A 25,429-nucleotide genomic window follows, 5' to 3' on the forward strand; every position below is an offset into this window, starting at 1 on the left:
ATCACCTTCTACCTTTTTACTCCATTTCTGGAAATACCACTAAATGGCTCAGTCAGAATTCTCTCTCTTGCTCAGGAGGGGAAAGTACATGCTTGTTACGTTTTGGTTGTTCACCAGTTGATGGACAGAAGTATTCACAAGCAAATCTGCTTTATTCCTAGGACTCCCTTAAAAAGCTATAAACTGGTAAATGCAATTTACACCCCACAGGTGAAACTAGTTCAAAGATCACTAAGACAGACAGGGAAATTACCTGGACTTACTCAGGATCTCAACCTGATCTATCTTTAGCCTACATGCCATGCAGTGCTGTAGCCAATTATAAACAGCAGCTCAAAATAAACTGCTGTGAGTAATGAATTATTTCTTCTAGTTCTCTTTTAAATTATTAGCAAGCTCTAAGAACATTTAATTATTTTAGTCCTGCATAATATTGCTCAGAAGAAAATTAAAGGATATGATGAATGGGGGGAGACAGAAAGGAATAAATGGAAGCTTAAGATTTTTGCAGATTCAGTAGTCCTAAAAATAACAGTGTAGAGTGTTTAATGAAAATAACTACTAACATGATGTCAAGTGAGACAAAATGTATAACTGTCTAAGATATCCTGGCATATTGCATTAAGCCTAAAATAACCACTAGATTTTGTCTTGGTTCAGGCTTACTTGTTTAATTTTCTTGCTTTAAGGATAAGAATATTTTTACTTTGGGAGAAAATCTTTTGCATTCCTAAGTAAAATCTGTGAATTTATGAAGAAAAGGATGGGTATGCAGTAGCCAAAGCTGCTTCGAGATATATATACACACACCATATATATATACACACATATACATGTATGTGTATCTTGGAGATATTAAGGCATCACACACACATATACATTTGCACAGGTGGGTGAAAGTGGTGGAGGGAGAAAGAGACTTAGAATTTCTGAGTTTACATTTTGACCTATCAACCTACAGACATATATATTGCCACTTTTCTAGAATTTTCAAAGGAATTTCCAAAGAGAAGTAACTTTTTAATTTAACTTTACTTCAGAAAGGAATTCAACAAGATTTCCACTAGTTTGAATTGTACATAAGTGAAACAGATTTCCTTCAATCGTATAGAGCATAAACATGCCTAGCAGCTTTGTTATTAGAGTTGCTTCAAACTTAGTATCCTCATTTTGTGTTTTGAAATGAATGTGGATTTAATACTTACTGTGTTTTTCTGAGATACCATATCCTGGGAAAAAAAAAAAAAAAAAGAAAAGAAACATAGGAGAGAGACAATAAAAATGTTTATTATTTTTTACTGGGAATTATTCTTTCCAATAAAAACAACTGGTATACATATATATATACACACACAGTCATGTTTTTCACACCATAATCCAGATTTCCTGCCACAGCAAATTACAGGTAAAGGGACAGAATTACATAGAATCATAGAATAGTTAGGGTTGGATCAAGAAAAGTACTTAATTGTTTGTGCTTTGACAACCTAAGATTATTCTGCTTGAGCAACTTCATGTGTGACAGCCTGAAATCTATTGCACAGAAAATGGTCATGCCCATAGACCCTTTTCCTCAACAACAGGCAATGTATCAGGAGCCATCTAAGAAGTTCAGTTTTGCAAATATGATCCTCTTGAAATCCAGATTACATATTCTTTCATATGCTAAGAACTAGGTTGTTTTGTAAAGAACATTGGTGAAACTGAAAATACAACTCTCAGGATAATTTCTGCATGGGTCCTAAGAGGTAAGTGATATAAAATCAGGCTGTCCAAACTTCCCAGATCTTCCCAATAGAAGTAATAACAGTCTTCAGTACTGCCTTTACAGCACTTAGGGTAGCCACTCTTAAGAGGCATGCAGACCAACCTAGACTGAAGTAAAGTAATAGATTTTGAAAGAAAGGAAAAAAACCTGACCAAATTAGTCATAAACTTGAGAATAAAGAAAACACCATCAGATTGTCAAAAATACATATTAAGGTACCAAAACCTAATAAGAATTACTGACTAACTTAAACTCCTTAAGCCAAATGAAATACTTCAGAGCAAAATTGATGGAAGGCTTAGAAATATGAAATAGCACATATCTGAAAATTAAAATATCTTCCTAACTATGCAAGTACCTCCAGTAGATGTTTACCTACAGCAATTAAAAATCTTTCTTAGCAGGGAGAAATCAACTCTTCTGAGAGCTATCCATCAGCTACACCATGAGATGTCTCATGAACTGAAAGGGTCCAAGAACAGCCCTTGTCTACCTTTTGAAGTATTCCTAAGAAAGAGGAATTAGCATATGAGTGATATCCAGCACTGAACCGGGGATCGGTTGCAGAAGAGGTATCAACGACATCAGGGTAGGACTGAATCATGTTATGCTGCCCTGCTTAAACTACTCTAGCACTTGATCTAGAGAATCTCTTCTACTTGATTTCAGCAACTTAAATCAAACCTTCTATTCCCATAGTAAGATAAGCTAGAGCCCCATGCAGGCCAAGGAGGTTATGCAAACAACTGGTAGATGAGGAAGAGGCACTGACAGAGTTTCTAGCAGACGAGGGATGAAGGCAGATGGTAATTTTTCTAATCTTAAGTGATCCAGTCACACTCCGGTGTTCCCAAATCCCCAGATTTGTCATTGACTTTATGTCCTCAGACAAAAAAAACCAGAACTGACAGTGCAAAGAATTGCAGGTTCTGGCAACAACCAATGTGAAGGCCTAACCCATGGATGGATGTAATCCTGGAGGTCATTCAGCACTTCAGTTATGGAGCAGGTCCTTGCACGTGTGCTTGGCACAAAGCACAGAAATCAAAGCCATCCACAGAAGTCCTTATTGGGCAGAGACTAATAGATGACTAGCCTGTACTTCCCAAACTTTGGTACATCCTTAGGAGAACCAAGCTGGTTGGAACATCTGAGTGACAGCGTGGAAGAAAGGTAAAAATGTGCTAATGAAAAATAAAAATGAAAGATCTCTTTGCAGTCAGGTGTATTACCAATGCAGGATGAAAAGTTGCATGCCTGCCTAAACAGATTAGCTAGAAGAATAGAGAGCATGCAAGTATGCCTTAGCACAAGTCTGTGTGGATAACCTCTGAGCAAAGTGTGAGAGGCTCCAACTCTGAGTTCTTTTGACTCCAGGTCACGCGACTGCTCTCAGTGATGGTAGCAAGAAAATGGATGATATTAAAAGCAGCAGTATGTGATGATACGGAGGATTAAAGTCTAAATGTGATCTAAAGCAAAGACAACCTGCACTGAGAAAGACAGAAACATCCACAATATATGACTTGCATCCACAACAGCAATTTTAGGACTTAAGTGTATAGCATGTATTATCCTACTATAAAAATGAGCAGCAAGCCTATGAAAAGATTTGTTGAGGATCTCCTGTTTTATCTTCAAACAGCATGAAAAAGGAGATCCCTGTAGTCTTAGCTACTCAGTACCTAGCAGATGCAAACTTCATCTGACAGAAGTGCTTCAATAGTAGGAGTATCTTGCAATACAGCCCATGTTCAAGCATTGTTATTATACATGTCATAACATTTATTTTTTTTTTTACATTTCCTCTAATTATAAGAGGGAAAGGAAGGAAAAAAACTCCCTGGCTGCATTCTCACTTCCATGTCTAACCATCCAGAGCAAAATCAGTTCCATATTACAGATCTTTTCTTATAAACAAGCTTTTATACAATTCTAATCATTACTATTTTTGCTAGCAGCTGTTTTTCTTAGCAGGATTTTGTTATCATGCTATCAAGAAATCACATTCAGTGGATGTTTCAGAAAAAAACATACATTTGCATGATTAGTTATTTAAAAATATTTCTGAAATAAAGCAGATTTTGAAGCAAGAACCTTACTTTGAGAGACTGAGCAGTGTCAGCATCAGTGTCATGGTAGAGTATAACATTATTAGCCATGTCAAAGCTTTCACGCACACCAAGGTGGTAGAACAGTGATGGTTGCTTGGAAATATCACTCATGTCCACAACTGCAACATCTGAAAAGAGAGAGGGAGGGAGAAAAGAGGGCAACAAAAATAATAATCTTACACACAGGTTTGTTCCTACACATAATTTAAAATAAATCCTGAAATAAGTACATTTGGACAGACAAAACCAATACATTCAAATAAGAATCATTTTCTCATGGTACAAGTAAATTTTACCATTCATATAACAGATAAGAACCTACTCAGGAAATTATCACAGTATTAGAATAATTATGAGGCAGAGTTTATTAATTCTGCTTGAGGGTTTGAAATCATTGCATCAGGAATACCTCACATGAAGAAGCAGTTCTGTGTTTGCTCTGTGAACCATGCCTGACAGCCTGAATGCCTAATAGGATATAAGGCTCCAAACCTTCAGGTGGAACCTCTAAGAACAATAATGTATCAGAAAATTAGGGGAAAATGCAAGACCAAGTTTATCTTAGGAGGCTGAGGTTTGAAGAACAGGAAATTCCTGAACAGTAGAAAAAGAAATTACTGTGAAGGTTGACCCCTAAAAGCTAGAGGCAAGATGTTCAAGATGAAGGGTGCAGGAATAAGGGGATTCAGCCATGAGTAGCAAGAACAAGACTTCCACTGCTCTTGGGTAGTATTCCAGTCAAAAATGGAAGTAAAAAATAAATAAATAAATTATGTCAGCAGAAGATTATTTATACAGAGAGTTAAATACCCCTTATTATGCAGAACAGCTAAGATACAGGCAAAAGAGTCCGAGTTCACCATTTGGTTCTCATATACAAGCCTAAAGGCCAGTACAGAGAGAAGAGGTAACTAGAAAAAAGGACACTTAACACCTATTTTTTTCCTTGATCCTTGTAACCTCTGCACTAGCTAAGAGAATTTTGCTTTAAAGCTTTTTAAAGGTCTGTGTCATAAAATCACAGAATTGTTTGAGTTGCAAGGGAACTTAAAGATCCAGTTCCAACCCTCCTGCCATGGGCAAGGACACCTTCCTCTAGACCAGGTTGCACAAAGCCCCATCCAACCTGGCCTTGAATGTTGCCAGGGATAAGGCATCCACACCTTCCAGGGCAACCTGTTCCAGTGCCTCACAACCCTCACAGTGAAGAATTTCTTCCTATTCGTATGTATCTGTATGTCTGTCTGCTTTCACTGCTATGGGATAGATGAATCAGCTTAAATCCAAAGTATTCATAAGACTAGAGCCTTGGCATTGAAACCACAGGATAGTCTAAGGTTCAAAACAAACTCCAGAGACTCAGTGCAGCTGGGCAGTAAATGTTTTATCTCTGAAGGAGTAACAGACAGTGGCTCTACCTACAAGGAAAGACAGAGAAAGGTGAGCAAAAAACTAGTAAACAAGAAATCTAAAAGCAGGTCTGATATATAAGATCCAAACACAGTAGCCAGTTTACCTGGGCTTCACCAAGGTTACACATCACAAGAATAAATATCCCATACTTAGTATGCAAGTTCTTGGAAAAGCCTGCAATGAATATACACTTCTATACAATTCCATCAGGCTATGCAAACACACAACACTGTGGTCAGCCAGTCCCTCTGGTTACTAACAGACTCCCTGTTAAAGCACAATGAACATTTTGAGACCAAAGACAACTATCTGCCTCAAGACCAAAACATCACCATTTAAGAGAAAGAAAAAAAAACCAACCACCCCAAAACCCAACAAAACAAGCAAGCAACACAAAAATCCAAGCACCTCCCCTTTCCCCACAAATACACAAAACCTCCACACAAAATCATGGTAACATGAGAAAACCCCTTAGTCCTGTGGAACCTCAAATCCTGCACCATCTACAGCTGATCTTTCCAGTTTCTGTTTAGCCAGCTATCTACAGCATGGACAAAATTCTTAGTATAGTGCACCATGTAGGGTTCACACAAACTGAGCAGGCTTGAAGCAGTAAACCGCAATTCCATAAAGACATCCAAATCTGGATTAGCTGAATATTTTTGGAAAACATCATAAATTATCTATACAACAAAAGTTAAGAGAAAATAACAAGAAGACCTATAATCAAATACCGTCTAGGGAAAAAAAAAAATGGAGTCTAAGAGCTTGGACAGTTTTCAGCAGTTCTTATTGAACCAGAGTGCTGTGAAATCAAAATCACCATCTTGGTATGAGAATTTGGACAACGCGTTCATGTAGCACACAGATACTGCATTTTACAATACAGTGTGAGCAATGATCCGTAAGAAGAGTTCATTGAAACACAATTATGCAAGTTCATTGCCACATGTAGTAGTCTACAACTGAAATTTGTCTTTTATTGTCAGCTGCTAGGTAACAGTAGTAGTATCAGAAACACATTAAATGGATATAAGAACAGAAGTAAGCATCTGCATTAAAAAGGGTAATTATTCATCGCTTAGATATTAATTCACACTGATAAAAGATTGCTGAGAATGAGCTTTTCTTGTTTATCCACACCTCATGAACACAGGTATGAATAAGGTGAAATCAAATAAAACAAATTGTAAACTAGCAGAAATGAAGATTGCATCACAAAAATATGCATGCAAGCGAAAACAAGCCCCAGGAAGATAATTGGCAGAGTCAGTCTGATCATGGGAATCAAGGGATGACACAAAGCAAATGACAGTGGACAGAAACAGAGCATCAGAAGTGCTACTGGCTGTGGACTAGAGCAATGACGAGAAGCTGCTTTCCCCGGAAGCTCTCTAAGCTCCTCTCCAGCAGCAGCAGCAAGCTTGGAGCAGGGGGGAAAGAGATCTACTTGCAAACCAGCTTTGCTAACGTGCTAATGAAATGTAGCTTGGGTCCGGTGAGCTCAGAAAATGAATGCAGATGTGGTTGAAGAAAAGATAACCGATAATAAATGTTTATTAATGAAGCAAATGTCTAAGACGTATCCAGTGCATAAGAGTCACTGATCATTGGGTCTAAGCACAGTCCCCAGTGCTACTGTTTTCAGAATTACATCTTTCTTCTTGGTGAAGGCATTTTGTGAATCACTTAACAATGCTATTACGTGACCCCACAAATACCTGTTTCAGTTGTCTTATATCTTTCTTATGATTTATGCTAAAATCTTTCATCTACCATTCCTTAAACACAGACACGGGGCTCTGTACTTCAACCACATATTTAGTACAGCTGATAAGAGAGAGATAAAAACTCCTGAGATACATGAAAAGAAATACTACAACACTAGTGTCTGTTTCACAAAGATTGATTTATTAATAGAAACATAAATCAATCACACTTCATCCCATCGCACTTCAATTCCCATCCTCCATACCAGGAAAGCCTGTTCAGCCAAACATACTTTTGGACTTTACCTTCCCAATGTAAGTTCAATCTCCTTCATTACAGACAAGTGTGAAGCAAGAGCCAACTCTGACCAAATCTTTTAATGAATGAGGAATTTATGCAATAATGAAGCATTTCACACAGTTCTAAAAGACCAATGGATATGGTTACCTGTGTTAAGAGGGAAAGAGAGCAAGGGAAGGTACAGCACCTCGGTAGAGACAGAAGGCTTCTAAGTGAAGTACAGAGATCTTTAACTGTGCATCCACAGGAGGGTGCAGAGGGGTGGGGATATGCTTAATGTTGTACATGAGCAATTTTGGATGATTCTGGAACAGAACATTTGAACTCACTGCTTTGTTTCTGCAGCAGCAACTCACATTCAGATGAACGTACCCATAAAAACTTGATCTTCCTCATTTCTTTTTAAGCATATAGTTGCATGAAACTATTTTCATTCTGAAAATAGTTGTCTTTTGCCCTGAATCCCCAAACTGAGCTTACTTTAGTAAGTATCTGTTTGCAATTTCCTTGTCTAAGCTTTTGTTTCCATTGTAAAACAATATTCTATGTGTATTTTTTTTCATGCATTCAGGTAATTCATCAGTACTATTAGTACAATCTTGATTAGGTCTCTGCATTGTTTCAGCAGATGACACATAAATAATTTCTTATACTACTGTTTACATATTTGAACACTAGCTTGTCCTGAAAGACCAGGCAGGGGAAGAGACAAATAATCATGACAACTGAAATGAATATTAGAGATCATCAGAGTTATGGTAAAACAGGAGACAATCAAACTAATAAACAATTCAACAGGAAAAACATCATTACACAGGTTAAAAACAGAGGATTTATTTGGAATGCACATGAAGGCATCATATAATTCAATCATCTAAGCAATTTACAAGTCTTCATGCAATTGTTGTATGATTTATGGTTCTGCTAGTGACAAGAAAAGGAAAATTTTGGCACCAGGTTTTGGGATTAGTGAGTTAAAAGTAGTAAACAAGAGAAAATAAAGACATAGCCTCATATAAGCTGAAAGTCAAATGGAATCTAGGAGGCCTAATGGGGAAAAAAAAAGTCTATAACTGCTTTCAGCTTCTAATCTAAGACTTGCCTCCATCCAGCCTGATCTGTGTAGAGATCAAGAATCTTAGTCCATTATTATGGATTAATTACTTTTCAGTATTTAGAACGTATCTATACATAATACATTAAAATCAACCAACCAAACCTGCGAAACACCTTAACATGATAATAGAAACCTTATTGGAGAAAAATGCAGAACTCTATTCCTTGTTACTCACTAGCATCTTCATAAGTTATGAACCTTTAGATTGCTATTGTTTCAGATTATTGGCTAATTGCATCAGTGTCTTTCATAGTTAGTAAATAAACAAATGTGTTATCCTTGAAATCCACTGGAGAAAACTGTCAAAGTTATTCTTCAGAAGAACAACAATGCTCCTTAAATAAAAAAAAAAAATCATCATAACTATCTTCAAGAATCTGTAACTTCAGAATGCATATTCTGGTGTTTGTTTTTTTTCTGCATGACTGCATGGTCCCTTATAGGAAAGAATACCAAAGATTTTAGAGGGAAACAGTTATGGTAAAATTTTAAGTGTATCTGAAAACTAGAAACCCCTTGCAGCTTTCACTTCAGCTAAAATTAAAGGCACAACACCCTCAACTTCAGTATATCTTGTACTCCCAGAAACTGGGCAAGGGACTAGCTCAAAGCAATAAAGCATAACAGTAACTACCCACAGAACTGGTAACACAGCTTTTCAGCACAGGTTGTTATACCACCAAACTCTCAGTGCCTTCTATTAAATGTTAAACACAAGACAAATTTAATGTAAAGCCACTGCCAACATTTGTGATGCTATTATGGGCTCCCACAATACGTCAAGTTTTATTAAAATCTCTCTGCTCTAAAATCATGCTATTCTGTGAGAATTTGCTTGCTGGGAAAAAAAAAAAAAGAATTATAAGTGTCTCATGACACATAAACATGCAACTCTTTCTAAATTTAGGAATTTCTGGTTGCAGCCAAGAAGATTTCAATTCAACCTCTTCGGGCTTGCATTACTATAGCCTGAACTTTACTAACTCCACTGGTTTGTTATAGAGCCAGAATTGCTCACAAAAATAACACCCAACTAGGCAGTAATGATTTATCTTGCACTATAGAATTGCATACCTTATAACAACACTAAATAGCATTTTGAAAAACATTTCATATATTTCAGACTAAGCCTGATTTCTTGCAGATTAAAATCAAGTGCTGCACTTCTGTATAGATACTAAAAATTAACTGTAATAGTTTAGAAACTGTTGCAAAGCACCTTTAAGAGGAAGGTTCTTATAAATTGCGACCAACTTTTTTGCAAAGGAATTCAGTTGTGGTTGGAAGCTGAATAGAAGTTTCAGCCTACTTGGTACTTCACAAAATGAAACACAAGTACCACACTGGAGGTCTGAAACTATTTGATACAGTGAGGGCACTTCCTTTGGAAAGAGCCTTTAGTTCACAGGCAGGCTAAAGGAACCGAGAACTCAAATGACAGGAAATCTAAGAATTAAATTAGGAGTAAACACTCATTAATTTGGGAAAAAAGGTTTCTTTCTGTTCACATACAGTAAGAGCTGAAGAAAAATCAGTGAGATCTCACAGTTTTATTAATGACACTAATCACGAACTGGAAAAAGAAGACAACTTTAATATTGGCCAAATAATTTTTAATTCACTACTTTAATTTATTTTTTTTTTTTTTATTTTGGGAAGGCAACAGACAAAATTAGACTCTGGTGTGCTCCATCCACACCCACTCTGATTATAAAATGAAGCAAAATCTAAACTTAGATGTATCTCACTCTTGACAGCTCTAATGGATTTGTTAAGTGCTTTAGAAATTCAGAAAATCTGGGCATCAAATGGCAAAAAATCTGAAACGTGCTTGTCTATCATTTGTTTGCTCCAGAAAACAAAAGGACAGTTGTAAAGTGGCAATTTCAGGCACATATTGTTTTATCAAGAACAGGGCAGCACCTCTAACTAGTGTTGTCAGACTGAGATTGTCATTTACCTTTCACTCAGCTATGGCTTTAATCATACCTTCATCTGCCACAGGTTCTATGTTACAAAATAATCTACCGGTGAGAAAGGTGCACCCCACATCAAAATGTATTAGTTCTGCTCCCCTCACCTAGCAAAATGGAAGGCAAGGAAAAAAAGGCTAACAATTGGGGCCCTTATAAAAGCCAATATTAGCAGAACAAACCAAAGCGGGGGGAAGTCAGACCTTTCTTTTACATTTCTTCCTTCCTGTGTGTCAGATCTTGCTCTGGAAAGCAGTTTCACATCCTTCCACATGAAGGCATTCTGCTCTGTGAATATGAATATTGTTGACTGCTGAAGAAGTAATTTTAACTATGTATTAGCTGAGCATTCTCAGCTAAGGAAAGTAGGCTGTTGAATAACTTTTCTGAAATTACCAGGCAAATCCAGATCCCCTCTGTTCCTAGGAAACTGAAAAAACTGTAATTTTCAGATGAGCCTTTCCATTATATGGCAGCATTACTAACTGCAACAATTAGGACGATTGCTTTGCTTCACTTAACACACAAACACATTAAAACTGGCAGCGTCCCACCTCCAAACACAGATTTGAGAACAGCTGCGTTAAGCAAAGTTGTCCAACTGGCACTGCTCAGGCCAGTTCAGCTGACCCACTGCCTTCATTTGGAAAGCAGGCACATTCATATAGAGGAAGAAGGGTTGATATCCGAGCCTGTTTCTAACCACAGCATTTTGGTGCATGCTAGGGAGTCTTTTCACATGGCCCTGAAAGGCATCTTGCCACTTCCTACACACCTAAAAAATTTGGAGCACTCAAACTCATGCCTCCCAGCTCCCAAGGAAAAAGCTGAAAATACAGCAGTTTTTAAACTACCAGAATGGTTAGAATTTACCAAGCAAAGCCATAGCCTGGATTATGCTCTAAAAGTACATAAGATAAGAAAGCTGGTACACTTGTTTTCGTGTATAGATCACAAAAGTGCCTCATACATTTTCTATTTAAACCACTTGGGAGAATCTCCAGCCCCCTCAAATAGCACAGGAATGAGCACATTTTGGATAGCCATCTCACTGGTGGCAAAATGTGAAGTCCAAAGAAACAGCCAGCAGAATAATCCAGCATGGAAGAAAGAGGCACAGGTAGCTGTAGTGAAACCAGTAATAAATGCAAGCAGCACGTACACAGAGCCTGAAAGCATTTTAATGTAGGTAAGGAATGCAAAATCCATATTTATTTTAAATATTTGCTTTAGTCATAACCAGAAAGAAGCTTATTGTTCATGAGAACAGTTCCCACCTGTAACCTTTTGTCCTTTTCAATTTCAAATACCAGCCTTTGTCAACAACATCTGAAAATCTTAATCTTAGGCTATTTTAGTAACATAAGACATTATAACATTTACTGGCAATTCCTATCCAGTAAAATTAGCCCTCAGGATACAGTGAAAATAGGTCAACCATCTAAAACAACAGAATGGACAAGACTGAGGGGCCACTGCCCATCTCTGGCTTTCATATTTCTGTATGAGTACCTATTTCATACAAACTCCACAACAGGGTTACATTCAGACCCAAACATTACAGCCACTAATCATGTTAGCACTGTGGTGTTACTTTACAGTTGTACTCAGATATGGCATCTTTCATCTGTCCTCTGGTACATGGATCACACATTAAAAATAGAACTAGAACATATTTTTCACGCTCCAGTGGCATTTATTGAGACTCAGGAGAAACTAGTGTTTAAAGCTATTCGTTTTTCTAAACTATGACCAAGTATTCGTGCCATATTTATAATTGATATATATTCCTTAATATCAAAATAACCATCTGTTCAAAAAATGAAATCTTCCAGGAAACTGCACGTTAGTTAAAAGGAACAGAATGACAGCCAGTGAGCAGCACTGCGAGTTTGAGGAGTTGCTCTATAATCTGAGTTCTCATTTATTTTTATGTTTTGGGGTTTCCTTATTCATTAGATACACCACCTGAAACTTTTAAGTCTTTAAGCTGCAATTGCAGATTAAGAATTTTTTTGTTAAATGGAAGGAAGGATTCTCCCAAAAACTTTGGATACCAAAAGCAAATGCTTCAGGAAACATTTCAGATGTTTCTTAAATATAATTAAATACACAGTAAAACTGAATTCTAAACAAGGCAAAGCATTACGTTAAAAAAGAATAAAGCCCTACTGATACTGAAAAGCAAAAACTGTGTCAAAAGCATGCCTGTACTTCTTATTTCCTTAACTGAGCTTTAAAGAGAGTCTCTCAACTCTGCCAAAACAAAATACACCCAGCACTCATAAGACCTGGTGTGGGAAGAAAAGTAATGCAGTTAATGTAATACATAAGGCATCCAAACTTAGAATGCATTTCAATGGTTTTGCACAAGTATGAAGGAGAAAAATACTGTATGACTGGAATAGTGAAACACCTGACAATAACCTGTCATTCAGAAACCAGCAGGAAACTTTTATTTTTTTTTTTTTTTTTTGATAGAATTGGCAGTTTAGGGAAAGAAGGAAGCAAAGAAATAATCCTCAAAGAACTTTTCTTGCAACACTGAATTGCAGAAGTTAAGAAATAAATAATTCACTGTAAAGGGTGTATGCCTAAGCTTAGAAGTTGCTTAATGTTTTCCATGACAAACCTTTGTTTTCAGTCCTTTTTAACTTTGCCAGTCTGCTTCAGGTTGTTGTTTATTTCTTTATAAAAGATTTAATTAAAAACAAGCCAGTCATTTCTGGGACTCTGATGGAGAACTTATTTTTCTGGCCAATGTTAAAAATCCTCTCGTGCCAAATTAAGAAGCCTTAGTACTTCCAAGCACCAAAACAGGAATTTATCAGCTGGGTTGGGCTGTCTGGAAATACTCCTGTTAGCCTCATGAAACGCTGCTCACTCCAAAGCTGAGTTCGGCAGTGAGTTGGGCAGAGTCACAAGGGAGATATTTGGTCTCAGATGAGCTAGTCCCCACTCCATTTTTAACACAGAAAGAGGAAAATCACTTTTAGAGCACCATTCATCTGATCTGTCAGAAGTCTACTTTAGATTGAGATGAATTGCAGCCCAGAAGTGCCCATTTCTCTCCAATAAGTATGAAGGGAGCCAAAGCCAACTGCAGATACTCACACTGAAGGTGTTCAGTGCTATGAACCCCTTCCATGGAGCCTTGAAAAAAAAATCATTAACCATTAAGGAATTTCAGTCAAGAATATCGTCATGGCAGCCGATCTTCTCCTGCAGATGTTCCCACCAGCTGACCAATGAATTAGTGGCCAACAAAGGACTACCACTCTTTCTCATCAGTACTATCACAGTCTGCCTGTGAGAAAGAAAAGGTAGAACTGTCACAATTCAAACCCTTAGCTAAGATTTCCAAAGGAGTCTCTGAAACACCAAAGTCTTGCTGGAGCTCTCTGTAAGGTGAGAACACAATTCTGAACCCCAGCTTACAACATTTGTTTTGGCTATCAATAAATGATTATACAACTGTGCAAATGACTGTTCTTTAAGAGGCTTTATGCAAGTATAATCTCAACCTGAAATCTTTCCTGGTTCTCTCATAATCTGATTGCTTAGTTACATTGAAGCACTGACTGTAGCCTCCTGGCCTATGGATGAAGTTTATAAACAAGTTAAATTCTCAATAAAATTACCTTCAAGCCAAATATAAGCATTACATTTTCCTGTAAGGCAATGACATTCGTACTAAAGCTAGTAACAGACTTTACCTTTCATACCATAGATTACGAGGTCCTGGGAACAACATATCCTCAAGTCTGAGGGAGCTAATTCACAGTGGTGTGAGAGATCACACAATCAAAGTCACAGATCTGTAGTTACCAACCACAATTATATCAGATGTGTCCTGTCAAAGTCTGCACACTGCCAATAAATGAAAAAGAGATCAATGTTTATAACATTTCTTTGTAAAATTACAGCCTTCAAGCTCCCAGGTAAGAAGTCAAGAGAGATCTCATCACTTAGCCGTTTGAGCTAAGGTTTCATGGCTCAGGCAGATGAATGCTTATGCCTGCCTGCAACTCCTACCTCTTTCCCATGACCCAGGGTCTCTGGTTCTCTCTCCTCCCATTCTAACCTCCCCTTATCCCTCAGCCTATATTTAGCTTGATAATTAGCCTAACTTTGTGCTAGCACATCAGTAGACAGAAGCTCTGTAACTACAGCTTATCAGTCCTATGACTGGTACCAGCTACCAGGCTCATGCTAGCCCCCTGGAAAAAAAAAATTAAGAAACTGTTACACTTATAAGAATTGAAAGAAATAAAGGTTAAAAACTAAATTTCATGAAAACTCCATTTTTACATATCATATAATAGAACATACTTGCATCTGTAACTAAAATACTCAAAGGTGTAAGTAGTAGAAAAGACTCTGGTCTGAGATAGTACACAAACAAACACCTGAGATATGGTCACCCATACTGCTTTATGATATTATTTCTTGAGTGCCCAAACAAGTAGTTTAATTTATAGTGACTGTTATTTAAACCTTGTAAGCATGCACCCAATGGAAGGAAAAAAAAAAGAAATTAAGGCAATTCGCTATTACAGGTTGACATTCATCATTTGACCATGTCATGTAAAAAATAACAACTATTAATCACCATAAATTTCAGGAAAAACAATTCTTCCTTTAAAAAGCCAATATATAGTGCGAAATACTCTATACTCACTACCTAATTATTATTAAAATATGCTGAAGAACCTTAACATTCTACGAAACTTGCTTTAAAAACCACAGCTCCTAGCAGACATTCGACTGTGGGGTATGTGGTGAACAAAGCAGTTCCAACCTCCCTCAGTGGCTACACAGGATAAGCAATGACACCATGACAGAGGCTGACAAGACTGCAGGAACAGCATTATCATGGCTTAAGCAGCTGAATGCTTGCCTGTGAAAGTGGGTTCTATCCATGCTTCTTTCTACCCTGCAGCTGCTGTGTGATGCTAGCCTAGTTACATAAAGTGATATTAGAGGCGGACTTGGTGACTATACAGTTAATACGATTCTGATTTTCAAGGGGGAAAAAATAAAAAACAAAAGTACCTTACTAGAATGCAAAAAGTGTCTTTGCAAAACAGGGTCCTCGTTTTAAAGACAGTTTGTAATAAACCAAATGCCCTTAGAGAAAAAAGAAATCCTGATATTTTACTTAGGCTATTTCCTTCTATCATTCAATTGTCCTTCAGCATGAGTTACAATGAAAATAGTCTTTGATTTAGCATCTGTAGTCTTCCCTCTGCAAAACAATCAATATCTCTGAATCCTATCTCAAGAAAGACAGATATTTGCATTCCTGTGTGCTCATTCAATCTTTATACCCAAATGAATACTAAAGCAGCAGAATTCAAAACTTCTCAAAGAGTATTTAAATAATTAGCAGTTGTTTCTCTTTTTGTTATTCACAGACATTAGGCAAATGAAGAAGCCAGAAGCCACTCCTCACTTTTTCATAGAATCATAGAATAGTTAGGGTTGGAAAGAACCTTAAGATCATCAACAAGACCGGTCCCAACACCAATCCCTGAGGGACACCACTCATTACTGGTCTCCAGCCAGACATTGAGCCATTGACCACAACCCTTTCCGTGCGGCCATCCAGCCAGTTCTTTATCCACCGAGTGGTCCATCCATCAAATTGATGTCTCTCCAATTTAGAGACAAGGATGTCGTGTGGGACAGTGTCGAACGCTTTACACAAGTCCAGGGAGATGACATCAACTGCTCTACCCCTGTCCATCAGTTCCATAGCCCCATCATAAAAGGCCACCAAATTGGTCAGGCAGGATTTCCCCTTAGTGAAGCCATGCTGGCTGTCACCAAGTACCTTGTTGTTTTTCATTTGCCTTAGCATGCCTTCCAGGAGAATCTGCTCCAAGATTTTGCCAGGCACAGAGGTGAGACTGACTGGTCTGTAATTCCCTGGGTCATCCATTTTCCCCTTCTCGAAAATGGGGGTTATATTTCCCTTTTTCCAGTCATCGGGAACTTCACCTGACTGCCATGATTTTTCAAATATGATGGCCAGTGGCTTAGCAGCTTCATTCACCAGCTCCTTCAGGACCTGTGGATGGATTTCATCAGGTCCCATGGACTTGTGCACGTTCAGGTTTTTAAGATGGTCTCAAACCAGTACCTCTCCTACAGTGGGCCCAAGGTCTTCATTCTCACAGTCCCGGTGTCTGCCTTCCAAGACTTGGGTAGTGCGGTCAGAGCCTTTGCCAGTGAAGACCGAGGCAAAGAAGTCATTCAGAACCTCAGCCTTCTCCAAATCCTGTGTAGCCAGTTCTCCTGAGAGCTTCCTGAGGGGGCCTACGTTGTCCCTAATCTGTTTTTTATTTCTATGTACCTGTAGAATCCCTTCCTGTTATCTTTAATATCCCTAGCCATGTTTAATCCTAACTGGGCCTTAGCTTTCCTAACCTGGTCCCCAGCTTCCCAGACAACATCCCTGTATTCTTCTCAGGCCGCCTGTCCTTGTTTCCACTTTTTATAAGCCTCTTTTTTTCCTTCGAATTTTCCTCAGGAGCTCCTTATTCATCCAAGGAGGTCTCCTGGCCCTCCTGCTGCACTTCCTTCTAGTTGGGATGCAACACTCCTGAGCTTATAGCAGGTGATCCTTGAATATCAACCAACAGTCTTGGGCCCCCTGCCTTCTAGGGCTATATCGCATGGAACCTTACTAAGCAGGTTCCTGAAGAGGCCAAATTCTGCTCTCTTGAAGTCCAGGGCAGTGAGCTTGCTGCACGCTCTTCTCACTGTCCTGAGGATCTCAAATTTGAGCATCTCGTGATCGCTGTGTCCAAGGCTGCCCTGGAGCGTCACATTTCCAACAAGCCCTTCCCTGTTGGTGAGCACGAGGTCAAGCACGGCACCTCTCCTTGTCGGCTCCTTTACTACTTGCAGAAGGAAGTTGTCTTCCACGCAATCGAGGAACCTCCTGGATTGCTTGTGCCAGGCTGTTACTGTTGCTCCAACAGATGTCAGGGTGGTTGAAGTCCCCCATGAGAACAAGGGCCTGCGAGCGTGAGGCTTTTCCTATCTGTCTATGGAGTGCTTCATCTGCAGGTTCTCCTTGATCAGGCGGTCTGTAACAGATCCCCACAGTAATGTCTCCCATAGCTATACTCCCTTTAACCCCGACCCACAAACTCTCTGTTAACTGCTCACCTGTCCCCAGACAGAGTTCCATACTCTCCAGCCTATCCCTAACATAAAGGGCAACTCCCCCTCCCCGCTTGCCAGGTCTGTCTTTTCTAAAGAGCCTGTAACCTTCCATTCCAACACTGCAGTCACAGGAGCCATCCCACCATGTTTCTGTGATGCCTGTTATACCATACCCCTGTAGACGGGCACACATCTCTAATTCCTCTTGTTTGTTCCCCATGCTATGGGTGTTTGTATAGAGGCATCTGAGCTGAGATCCAACTGAAGCCGGCTGATTGGCTGGAGCAGCTGGGATATCTCTACAGTTCTCCAAGCATTTATTATAGGTGCTGGCAACTGACTGGGTGTGTTGGGATGGAATGATGCCCCCCTCCCCCTACACATCTAGTTTAAAGCCTCCTTGACCAGTCTGGCAAGCCTCCTGCCAAAACTGCTCTTTCCCTTTATCATCACACCAGCTAGACCAGCCCCCACTAGACCTGGCCTACAAACTTGGGTCTCGTGTTCAAGACACTCAAACCCCTGACTGTGGCACCACCCTTCTAACCATTTATTAACCTGGCTAATCCTCCTAGCTTGTTTTAGGTCCTCCCCTGTATCCTGGAGAATTGATGAAAAGACTATCTGAGCTCCAGAGCCCCTCCAGAGTCCCTAACCACCTCCCCCAGGGCTCTGTAGTCTTTCTTTATGCTCCCCAGGCTACTACTATCTATATCCCTAGCACTCACATGTATCACTAGAAGTGGGTAATAGTCCATGGGACTTACTAGAGCAGGCAGCCTCTCTGCAACATCCCTGATCCGTGCCCTAGGTAGACAACACACGTCCCTTGAGACCGGGTCAGGCAAACAGATGGTTGCCTCTGTCCCTTTCAAAGTAGAGTCCCCTACTACTACGACCCGCTGCTTTTTCCTGGCAGCACCAGTAGAGATCTTCTTTACCAGTGCATCAGACAGCTGTTTCTGGTGTGAGTGCGTTTCCTCATGAGCCTCCTGCAGGACAGCAAAGCGGTTCTGCGTGGGGACAGGGGATTTAGGAGGAAGCCCCTTACTTTTAATTGTCCTTTTCCTCCTTTTTTTGTTGGGTTGTTTTTTTTTTGTCACTAAAAATTCATTAACATTAATCACTAAAAATTCACTAAATGTCACTAAAAATTCATTATCATTAATTGAAAAAGCCTTCCAAATCTGTGTATCCAGGGCACTACAAAAACACTTACCCATCACCGATGATCTGAGAAAGATACCTGTTCAGTAATTTTCCCTGTTTATATGCTCTGAGTGTATTATAAAGTTTGACATAGATGCTAGGCAGCCATAATGAGTAGATGTCTCACATCATACATTTTAATTATGCCTGATCATTAAAAATAACATTATTTCCTAAACTTTCTCTACAAACAGAAGACCATCATACTAATTCTACAGGATCTGTCATTTCTCTGCTCTACTTAACAACAGCGGAAAAAGGAAGAACAGAGTAAATTAAAAACAGGCACTTCACACTTGCCTGCCACACTAGTAGTATGCCAAGCATCACATGAGAATATTTCCATTGCAATGTTTACTAAAGCTAAGCTGGCCAGTTGAGAAAATGCACAAAAAACCCACTCCAATTCTGAACCCAATCTGAACCTTGCCTGCAGTTTGGGAGGGAAAATGAGAAAGGTGAACTTTATTTAACTTTTCCTACACCTCTGCACTTTGTACACTGGGTCATAAAAGGCAATGAAAGGGAATGAAGCATCACAAAAAAAAAAAAAAAGAAGAAAAAGAAGATTTCTTATGGGATAATCTGGCCTATGTGAAATTAAGAAGAGTATGAAATTCAACAAGAAAGGCTGTCCCTTCCTCCCAGCTGCAGGCAAATCAATTTCTAAGCCAAGAAGGTTTAGATAAGCTCCAATGTTTAAGACATTTATCCAAACTAAACCACTTGAGAGTCACCCATCATTTAATGTTGAATACCTTGGCTGGGAGCAGAAAAAAACCTGCCAAATCTGCACGTCTCCAACAGGTCACACACTGGCCAACAACATATATCAAAAACACTTGAAAAATAAAATTACACTGAGCTTTATCTTCTGCCCAAAGAAATGTAAGAGATAAGAAAAGTAATCAAAAAAAAAGGCACTACAATGGAATTAAAATAGATTTCAGTACACTAAAGCTCATAAATCTGTGTTAAGCTAAGAATTTTATTCGTTTGTTTGTTTTAAGAATTAAAAATAGAGCATACAAAGATAAATGAGACTTTCCTATTCTGAATCTCTGATTTTTCCCAGACGTATGTTCTAAACTGAGGTATCCCACATCATAAATAGGTTACACATTTCCTCCTTATATTGATAGACTCCCAAGGCTGTCATTTAGGACCCACATAAAACCACAATAAATTATGCAAAGTGAAAATATTAATTGATGAAAGGCAGTATTATTAAAGTGCAAATGAAAACAGAGTTTACATAAAGCCACAGCATCTTCCATGAGCCAAGAGGCTTGCACCCACATATAGATACAGAGTTCTTGATTTAATATTCTGGGTGCTGGGCAGATGTGGATTCAATCTGCAATTTTTAACTTTCCTGTAAATAGTACAAGCTTTATGTGCCAGCCTAAAAAAATTATTTGCCACTGAAAAAATCCTTATGTACCACTGAATATTGTAATTTCAAAAATTGGCAACATTTGTTAAAAAATGAGAACAGTCTATTTTAAGGAGCTAAGTAATGATCAATAAAACCTAGAATTTCAGTACAATCTGGTCTTTCCAAAACAAGTCATGACCATTATCTGTCTAAACTATAACTACCCTATAAATAAAGAATACATTACTTCCAGCATGTAGACAGATATTTGTTATCACACCAGATCCATTCTAGGTTTCCCTACTTGTTAAAGAGATTATAGCTAAAAGATACCCAAAACTCATCATTAGAGGATCTCTGCAGAGTCAGAGGAATATTACTATTTCCACTCTGTGATTAATCAGACACAATGAGTCACATGAAACTGTGATTTTACAAGCACTTATTAAACATAGTGTAGGTTGGTTCACCTCAAACTATACATACATGCCCACTTGTCACAAGATGAATCCCAGCACAGACGCTGACAATATCTCCGTTTAAATATTCAGCGGTGTGTTCTTTTCTCTTAACTTTTTCTTTGCAAATTTAACTCTACAAGTATTGTTTAGAAACTGAATCCACAGCTTAAGTTTTAACACTGCTGTTTGAATTAGCAGTCTATGAGTAAAGTCCCAAACAGACTTCATGAAATCTCTGGCACTTCTTGATGGAACATCCTTTTCTTCTAATTTTGAGGGAAGACCATAGTCAGATTTGGGGATGATCAGCAAGTAAGAATAAATAAACTATTAATTAAAAAAAAAGAAAAAAGAAATGGGGGAGAAGAGGGTTTAGAAGCAGTCAGCAAGTTCTTCTACTAAGTAAATTTTCCCTTTTGAAGATTTATGAAGTCTGTGTATTGCACCTCCTTGTAGAGTTGATGGGTGCCAAACCATAATGTTAAGACAGACTGCTTTACCCCAGGTTCAAGCATATTCACCCTAGCACCATTTCTCTGCATTGTCCAAGCAATCACAGCATAGTGTGTTATAATTCACAGATCAGAATTCAGTAGTGAAAAAAAAAACCCTTAAGTTTGTTATATTGGTCACTCTGAAAATAAGTTTATAACTTTAAACTGTCAGAAAAAGCCAGCTGCAAATTATTGGAAGAACTTAGAGGCCTATGCCTGTACATAAAGCTTGAGCCATGGAGGAGGGAGAGCACTGGATTTTCTGTCACTAGAGTCTGTGTGCTGGTTTTACACAGTTTGAGATGCAATACAGAAAAAATACATGGATGATTGCAGTAAGGCAAGCAGTTTCTAAGAAAACGTTTTGGAAATCTGTGGTTTTGTGTGAGGTGTCCCTGCCCATGGCAGAGGGGTAGGAAGTAGAAGATCTTAAGGTCCTTTCCAATCCTAACTATTCCATGATTCTATATCAAGTCCTGAGATACAAGTACAGAGTCCTGAGGCATTTTGATGCACATGGGCTGTGTACCTTCAGCATACATCATCAGAATCTTTCCATGAGTTCAGATATTGTCTGATTTTACTTCACTAAACTACCCTTCATTCAAAGATTAAGTTCTCATAATCACAGCAATGGTATTAATTGTGTGTGTAAAAAATAAGCACCAGTGGAATGTTCTTTGGTAACTGAGTACATCTCATGATTATCTTATTACCAATCTCAAAGACACAAAAGAAGACATAACGTAATTCCCTCTTTGTGCTGCTTCCAAAGAAAGGATGTTGCTTGTCACATTCACTCAATTCTGCTGGAGAATATCTGGAGTCAGTGTCCTGACAGACTGTCATGTAGTTATGGACCAAGCCAGAAAATCGGAACTGCGCTTTTACAACAGAGTTCTTGTTTGCGGCCAGACCAGCCACAAAGCTGCCTCCTTCACCATTAGAGCCATCTTTTTTACTGCAGTGTGACTAGGAGACATCCAGGCTATTAGACAATATCAAATGCTGTTGAAAGTGGACACTTACCGCTTTTTCCTTTGGAACTAGAGTTTGGCTCCTGTTCCCTAGCTGGAATTAAGAATTAGGCTTGCAAGACAAGACTAAATCAGCGTATTTTTTTCAAAGGATTTGTTAGAAGTGCTCAGGAAATATGATAACAGTGAGTATTTTCATGAATAGCAGCATATGCTCCAGAAGGAGGAGGGGATCTATTCAACATATTCTAGCATTCATTTTCCAGGAATCCTTAAAGATTTATCAGCTTTGATGAAAGACAAGTCAAAGCTAGGGTTGAGTAACTACCATAGTGAGATCTAAGGGCCCACAGATGTATTAAACAGACAGGATGAAATAGCAACTGCCACCACTTTCAGGGGCTATAAGATGGAAACTCAAATTTGGAAGGCTCAACAGTACATTGCTAATCTGTACCTTGTGAATGTGGGAGTGTATCAGGGACAATAGATAATGGTCCGTGGTGAAACACACAAAGATAGAAAAGTACTGTTTGTCCGCTTTGGCTCCTACCCGGAGAGTCCCGATTTGGCTGCTCCCCGGAAAGTTCCACTTTAGAACTCCCCAGAAAAGTCTCAACCTTTGGAGACCTTTCTAGATAGTGCTGGCCACTTCTTCTGATGTAGGCTGGCCCTCTGCGTCAGAATGAGTGCGCAGTTTTGTCAGTATAAAAGCCCAAGCCTCATGTGATGCAGGGAGGCAGACATTCATACCACCCACAACAATGCTGCCTCCGCAGGCGCGTCCGCTAAGGGTGAGCCTGCCACCTCGCACTGCAATGATGATTCTCTGAGCTGGCTTCCTGATCATCTTCACAGGGTCCTTGGGGTTGGTAAGATAACCAAACATCAGAGAGATCATCTACTTGTATCTGTTAGTATCTCTATTTTACTATATTAATAAACTAGTTGAGAGTTCTCTGTCTCTCATTTTCTCTCACCTGGAATCCTTGAACTCTGGAATAGGGAGTGTGCAAGAAAATTTAGGTTTAAGATCATTAATTCTGAATATCCATGTTTAAAATTGTCCAAGATACTAAAACTTCAGGAAATAAACTTATTCTCAGAAGTATCTTCTCAGAGGCAATCATTACTGCAAAACAAGGAATCTGAAGAGGCATTAAGTGGTAAAAATAAAAAAAAAAAAATCAAAAATACTCAAGCAGTCTTTTGTGCCTTGCTTACAACCCAGAAAGTCAAGGCAGTTTCTGATTTTCCAAAAACAATTATTTACCTAGTTTTGTTCTGCAGTTATTATAATACGCAAACAGGTCAGTTTATCAACTCTGAAACTTAATTACCACGAAAACAAAAAAGAAGATCAATCTTAACCATTTTCAGACTGTCTTTCATTCTGATTTGGATACTTTCTCCATCTAACAACAACTCATAACTTGTCAGTTATCTCAGGGTCCATGAATAGGAACAGTCACAATATCCAGCTTTGAGCTTGGCAATCCTATCCTTTTCTCAAACTGCGTTTAAAAAGACTGAAGCACATCAAGTATCCATTTACAAAGAAAATATCTGTAACAAATAATTTGGTTCAACAGACAGAGATGATGCTGATAAAACCAGACAATTACTTTGTTAAACAGGATTATGCACAGAGAAGCTCAGCTAAATAAGGAAGCCTAATGTCAAACAGTAACTCCATTGTAAACATTAGCTTTTCTCCTGCAAATTTTTATTATTGACTAAGATTAGAGCAGCAGAGATGACTGGTCGAGCACTGTTGGAAAGAAACACACAGACAGAACACAGCCTTGTATTGGTTTTATTTACCAATTCCCAACTCCAGTTTCATCTTGTCACTCTCAGAGGAAAGGCAAAAGTAATGAGAAATCTCTCCCCTCAATACACAAAAATTAGCAGAATTTAAAAAAAAAAAAAAAAAAGCAGCTTTTTCTTCTTTTATAGACTCAGAATGATAGAACAGTTTGTGTTGGAAGGGACCTTAACGCTCATCTAGTTCCAACCCCCTGCCATGGGCAGGGACACCTCCTCAGACTGGTTGATCAAAGCCCCGTCCAACCTGGCCTTTCTGCAACTGCTGTGAGCGAAAGGCAGCAACAGGAGTGTTAATGCAGCTAGTCTCACCTGAATGAAATTATTACAGGCAGACATTTTTCTGCATTAGATAAAACCTACACCATTTCTGGGGTTGCTGAGGCAAAGACAATTGGTTCAATACAATTTCTTCTGGCTGAGCTAGTTACTAAATATTTGAAACAAATTTAAAGGGGGAGAGGAGAGGGGATAGCAATGAAGTAACAAATAAGTCACTATCCCAGCTGTAAACAAAGTCAGGGGAGAGACAAGGAATAGAAATAAAGTAACAAATAAGTCACTATCCCAATTCTAAGCAAAGTACTCCCCATTATTTTCCCCACAATCAGTTTCATGAATCTACAACTGGTAGGCAGGCCTGGAGGCAATGGAGTACTACAATTTGTGAAAAGCACTGCTGACACCAGTAGAAAACCGAAGAATTTTAGGAAAAGCTCATTATCATGCTCATTTACATGGAAATTTTCTTGTGTTCTGGAACTAATGCGCTTTGGGCTTAGACTTCAAAGGCTTTGAATATCATGTGAACAACATTTTTCAAACTGTTGAGAAGCCAGTGACCATCAGTGGTTGAGCTACACTTTTGTGCATGACGACATGTTTTCCTAAACAGGAGAATCAAAAACATAAACGTCAGAGAGTCTAGACATTTCTTTCCACAACTTGATTCAAAATGAAACAAAGAAATATTATACTGAGTGAAATACGGTTAAAAAGCACCTGGAGATGGTTGTATTTACAACTACCCTTTGTTTCTTTAAAGAGATACCAAAAAATTTTTAAACATAATTTAAGCATAGAACCAGTATATACTACTGTAGACACAACTGTATGTGCACAAATTCAGTTACGATAAACTAGAGCACTTCCTTTAATACTGGATTTTGCTATACTATCCCAGATCAGTTGTCTTAAGTGTCATTACTGTTTTGGATTTGTGTCTGTCATCAGAATCCACTTCAGTCAATGAAAGTCCATGCTTACCAAGGCTGGGATCTCAAGAGGCTTATACCAAAGTTTAAATGCTCAGAGAATATCTGAAAAGTTTCACTTCTACCACCTTGAATACCACAGCAGAATCATCTACCCTGTCAGGCAGAATATTATGAAAGATAAAAACCAAAAAGCAAGCACAGTTTATTATGACAAAGTGATCCAATACTTCTAAGTGTCAAAATTCATATCCCAGCTTTGGGTTCCTCCTCGCAGACTACAGTGATGCTGTTTCTG

At 38.6% G+C, this 25,429-nt stretch overlaps 1 protein-coding gene across 11 annotated transcripts in view; it reads right to left on the minus strand.

Moving 5' to 3' along the window:
• Nucleotides 1-25,429, minus strand: part of MAP3K15 (mitogen-activated protein kinase kinase kinase 15) — a 90,010-nt gene that overhangs the window by 55,565 nt on the left and 9,016 nt on the right. For 10 of the 11 annotated variants that reach the window (XR_008973508.1, XR_008973509.1, XM_057419471.1 and 7 more), the window contains exons 2-3: nt 3,871-4,010; nt 1,206-1,229 (exon numbers count right to left, since the gene is read on the minus strand). Coding sequence is in view for 9 of the 11 variants with exons in the window: in XM_057419471.1 (XP_057275454.1) it covers nt 1,206-1,229; nt 3,871-4,010 (164 nt within the window). In the remaining 2 variants the exon portion in view is untranslated. The remainder of the gene's footprint in view (nt 1-1,205; nt 1,230-3,870; nt 4,011-25,429) is intronic. The other variant, XM_057419469.1, reaches the window with a different exon arrangement.

This window comes from Pezoporus wallicus, unplaced genomic scaffold (assembly GCF_028554395.1).
Source record: "Pezoporus wallicus isolate ANWC-B61680 ecotype Strahan unplaced genomic scaffold, APGP_CSIRO_Pwel_v1 contig_5767, whole genome shotgun sequence".
NCBI classification, from domain to species: Eukaryota; Metazoa; Chordata; class Aves; order Psittaciformes; family Psittacidae; genus Pezoporus; species Pezoporus wallicus.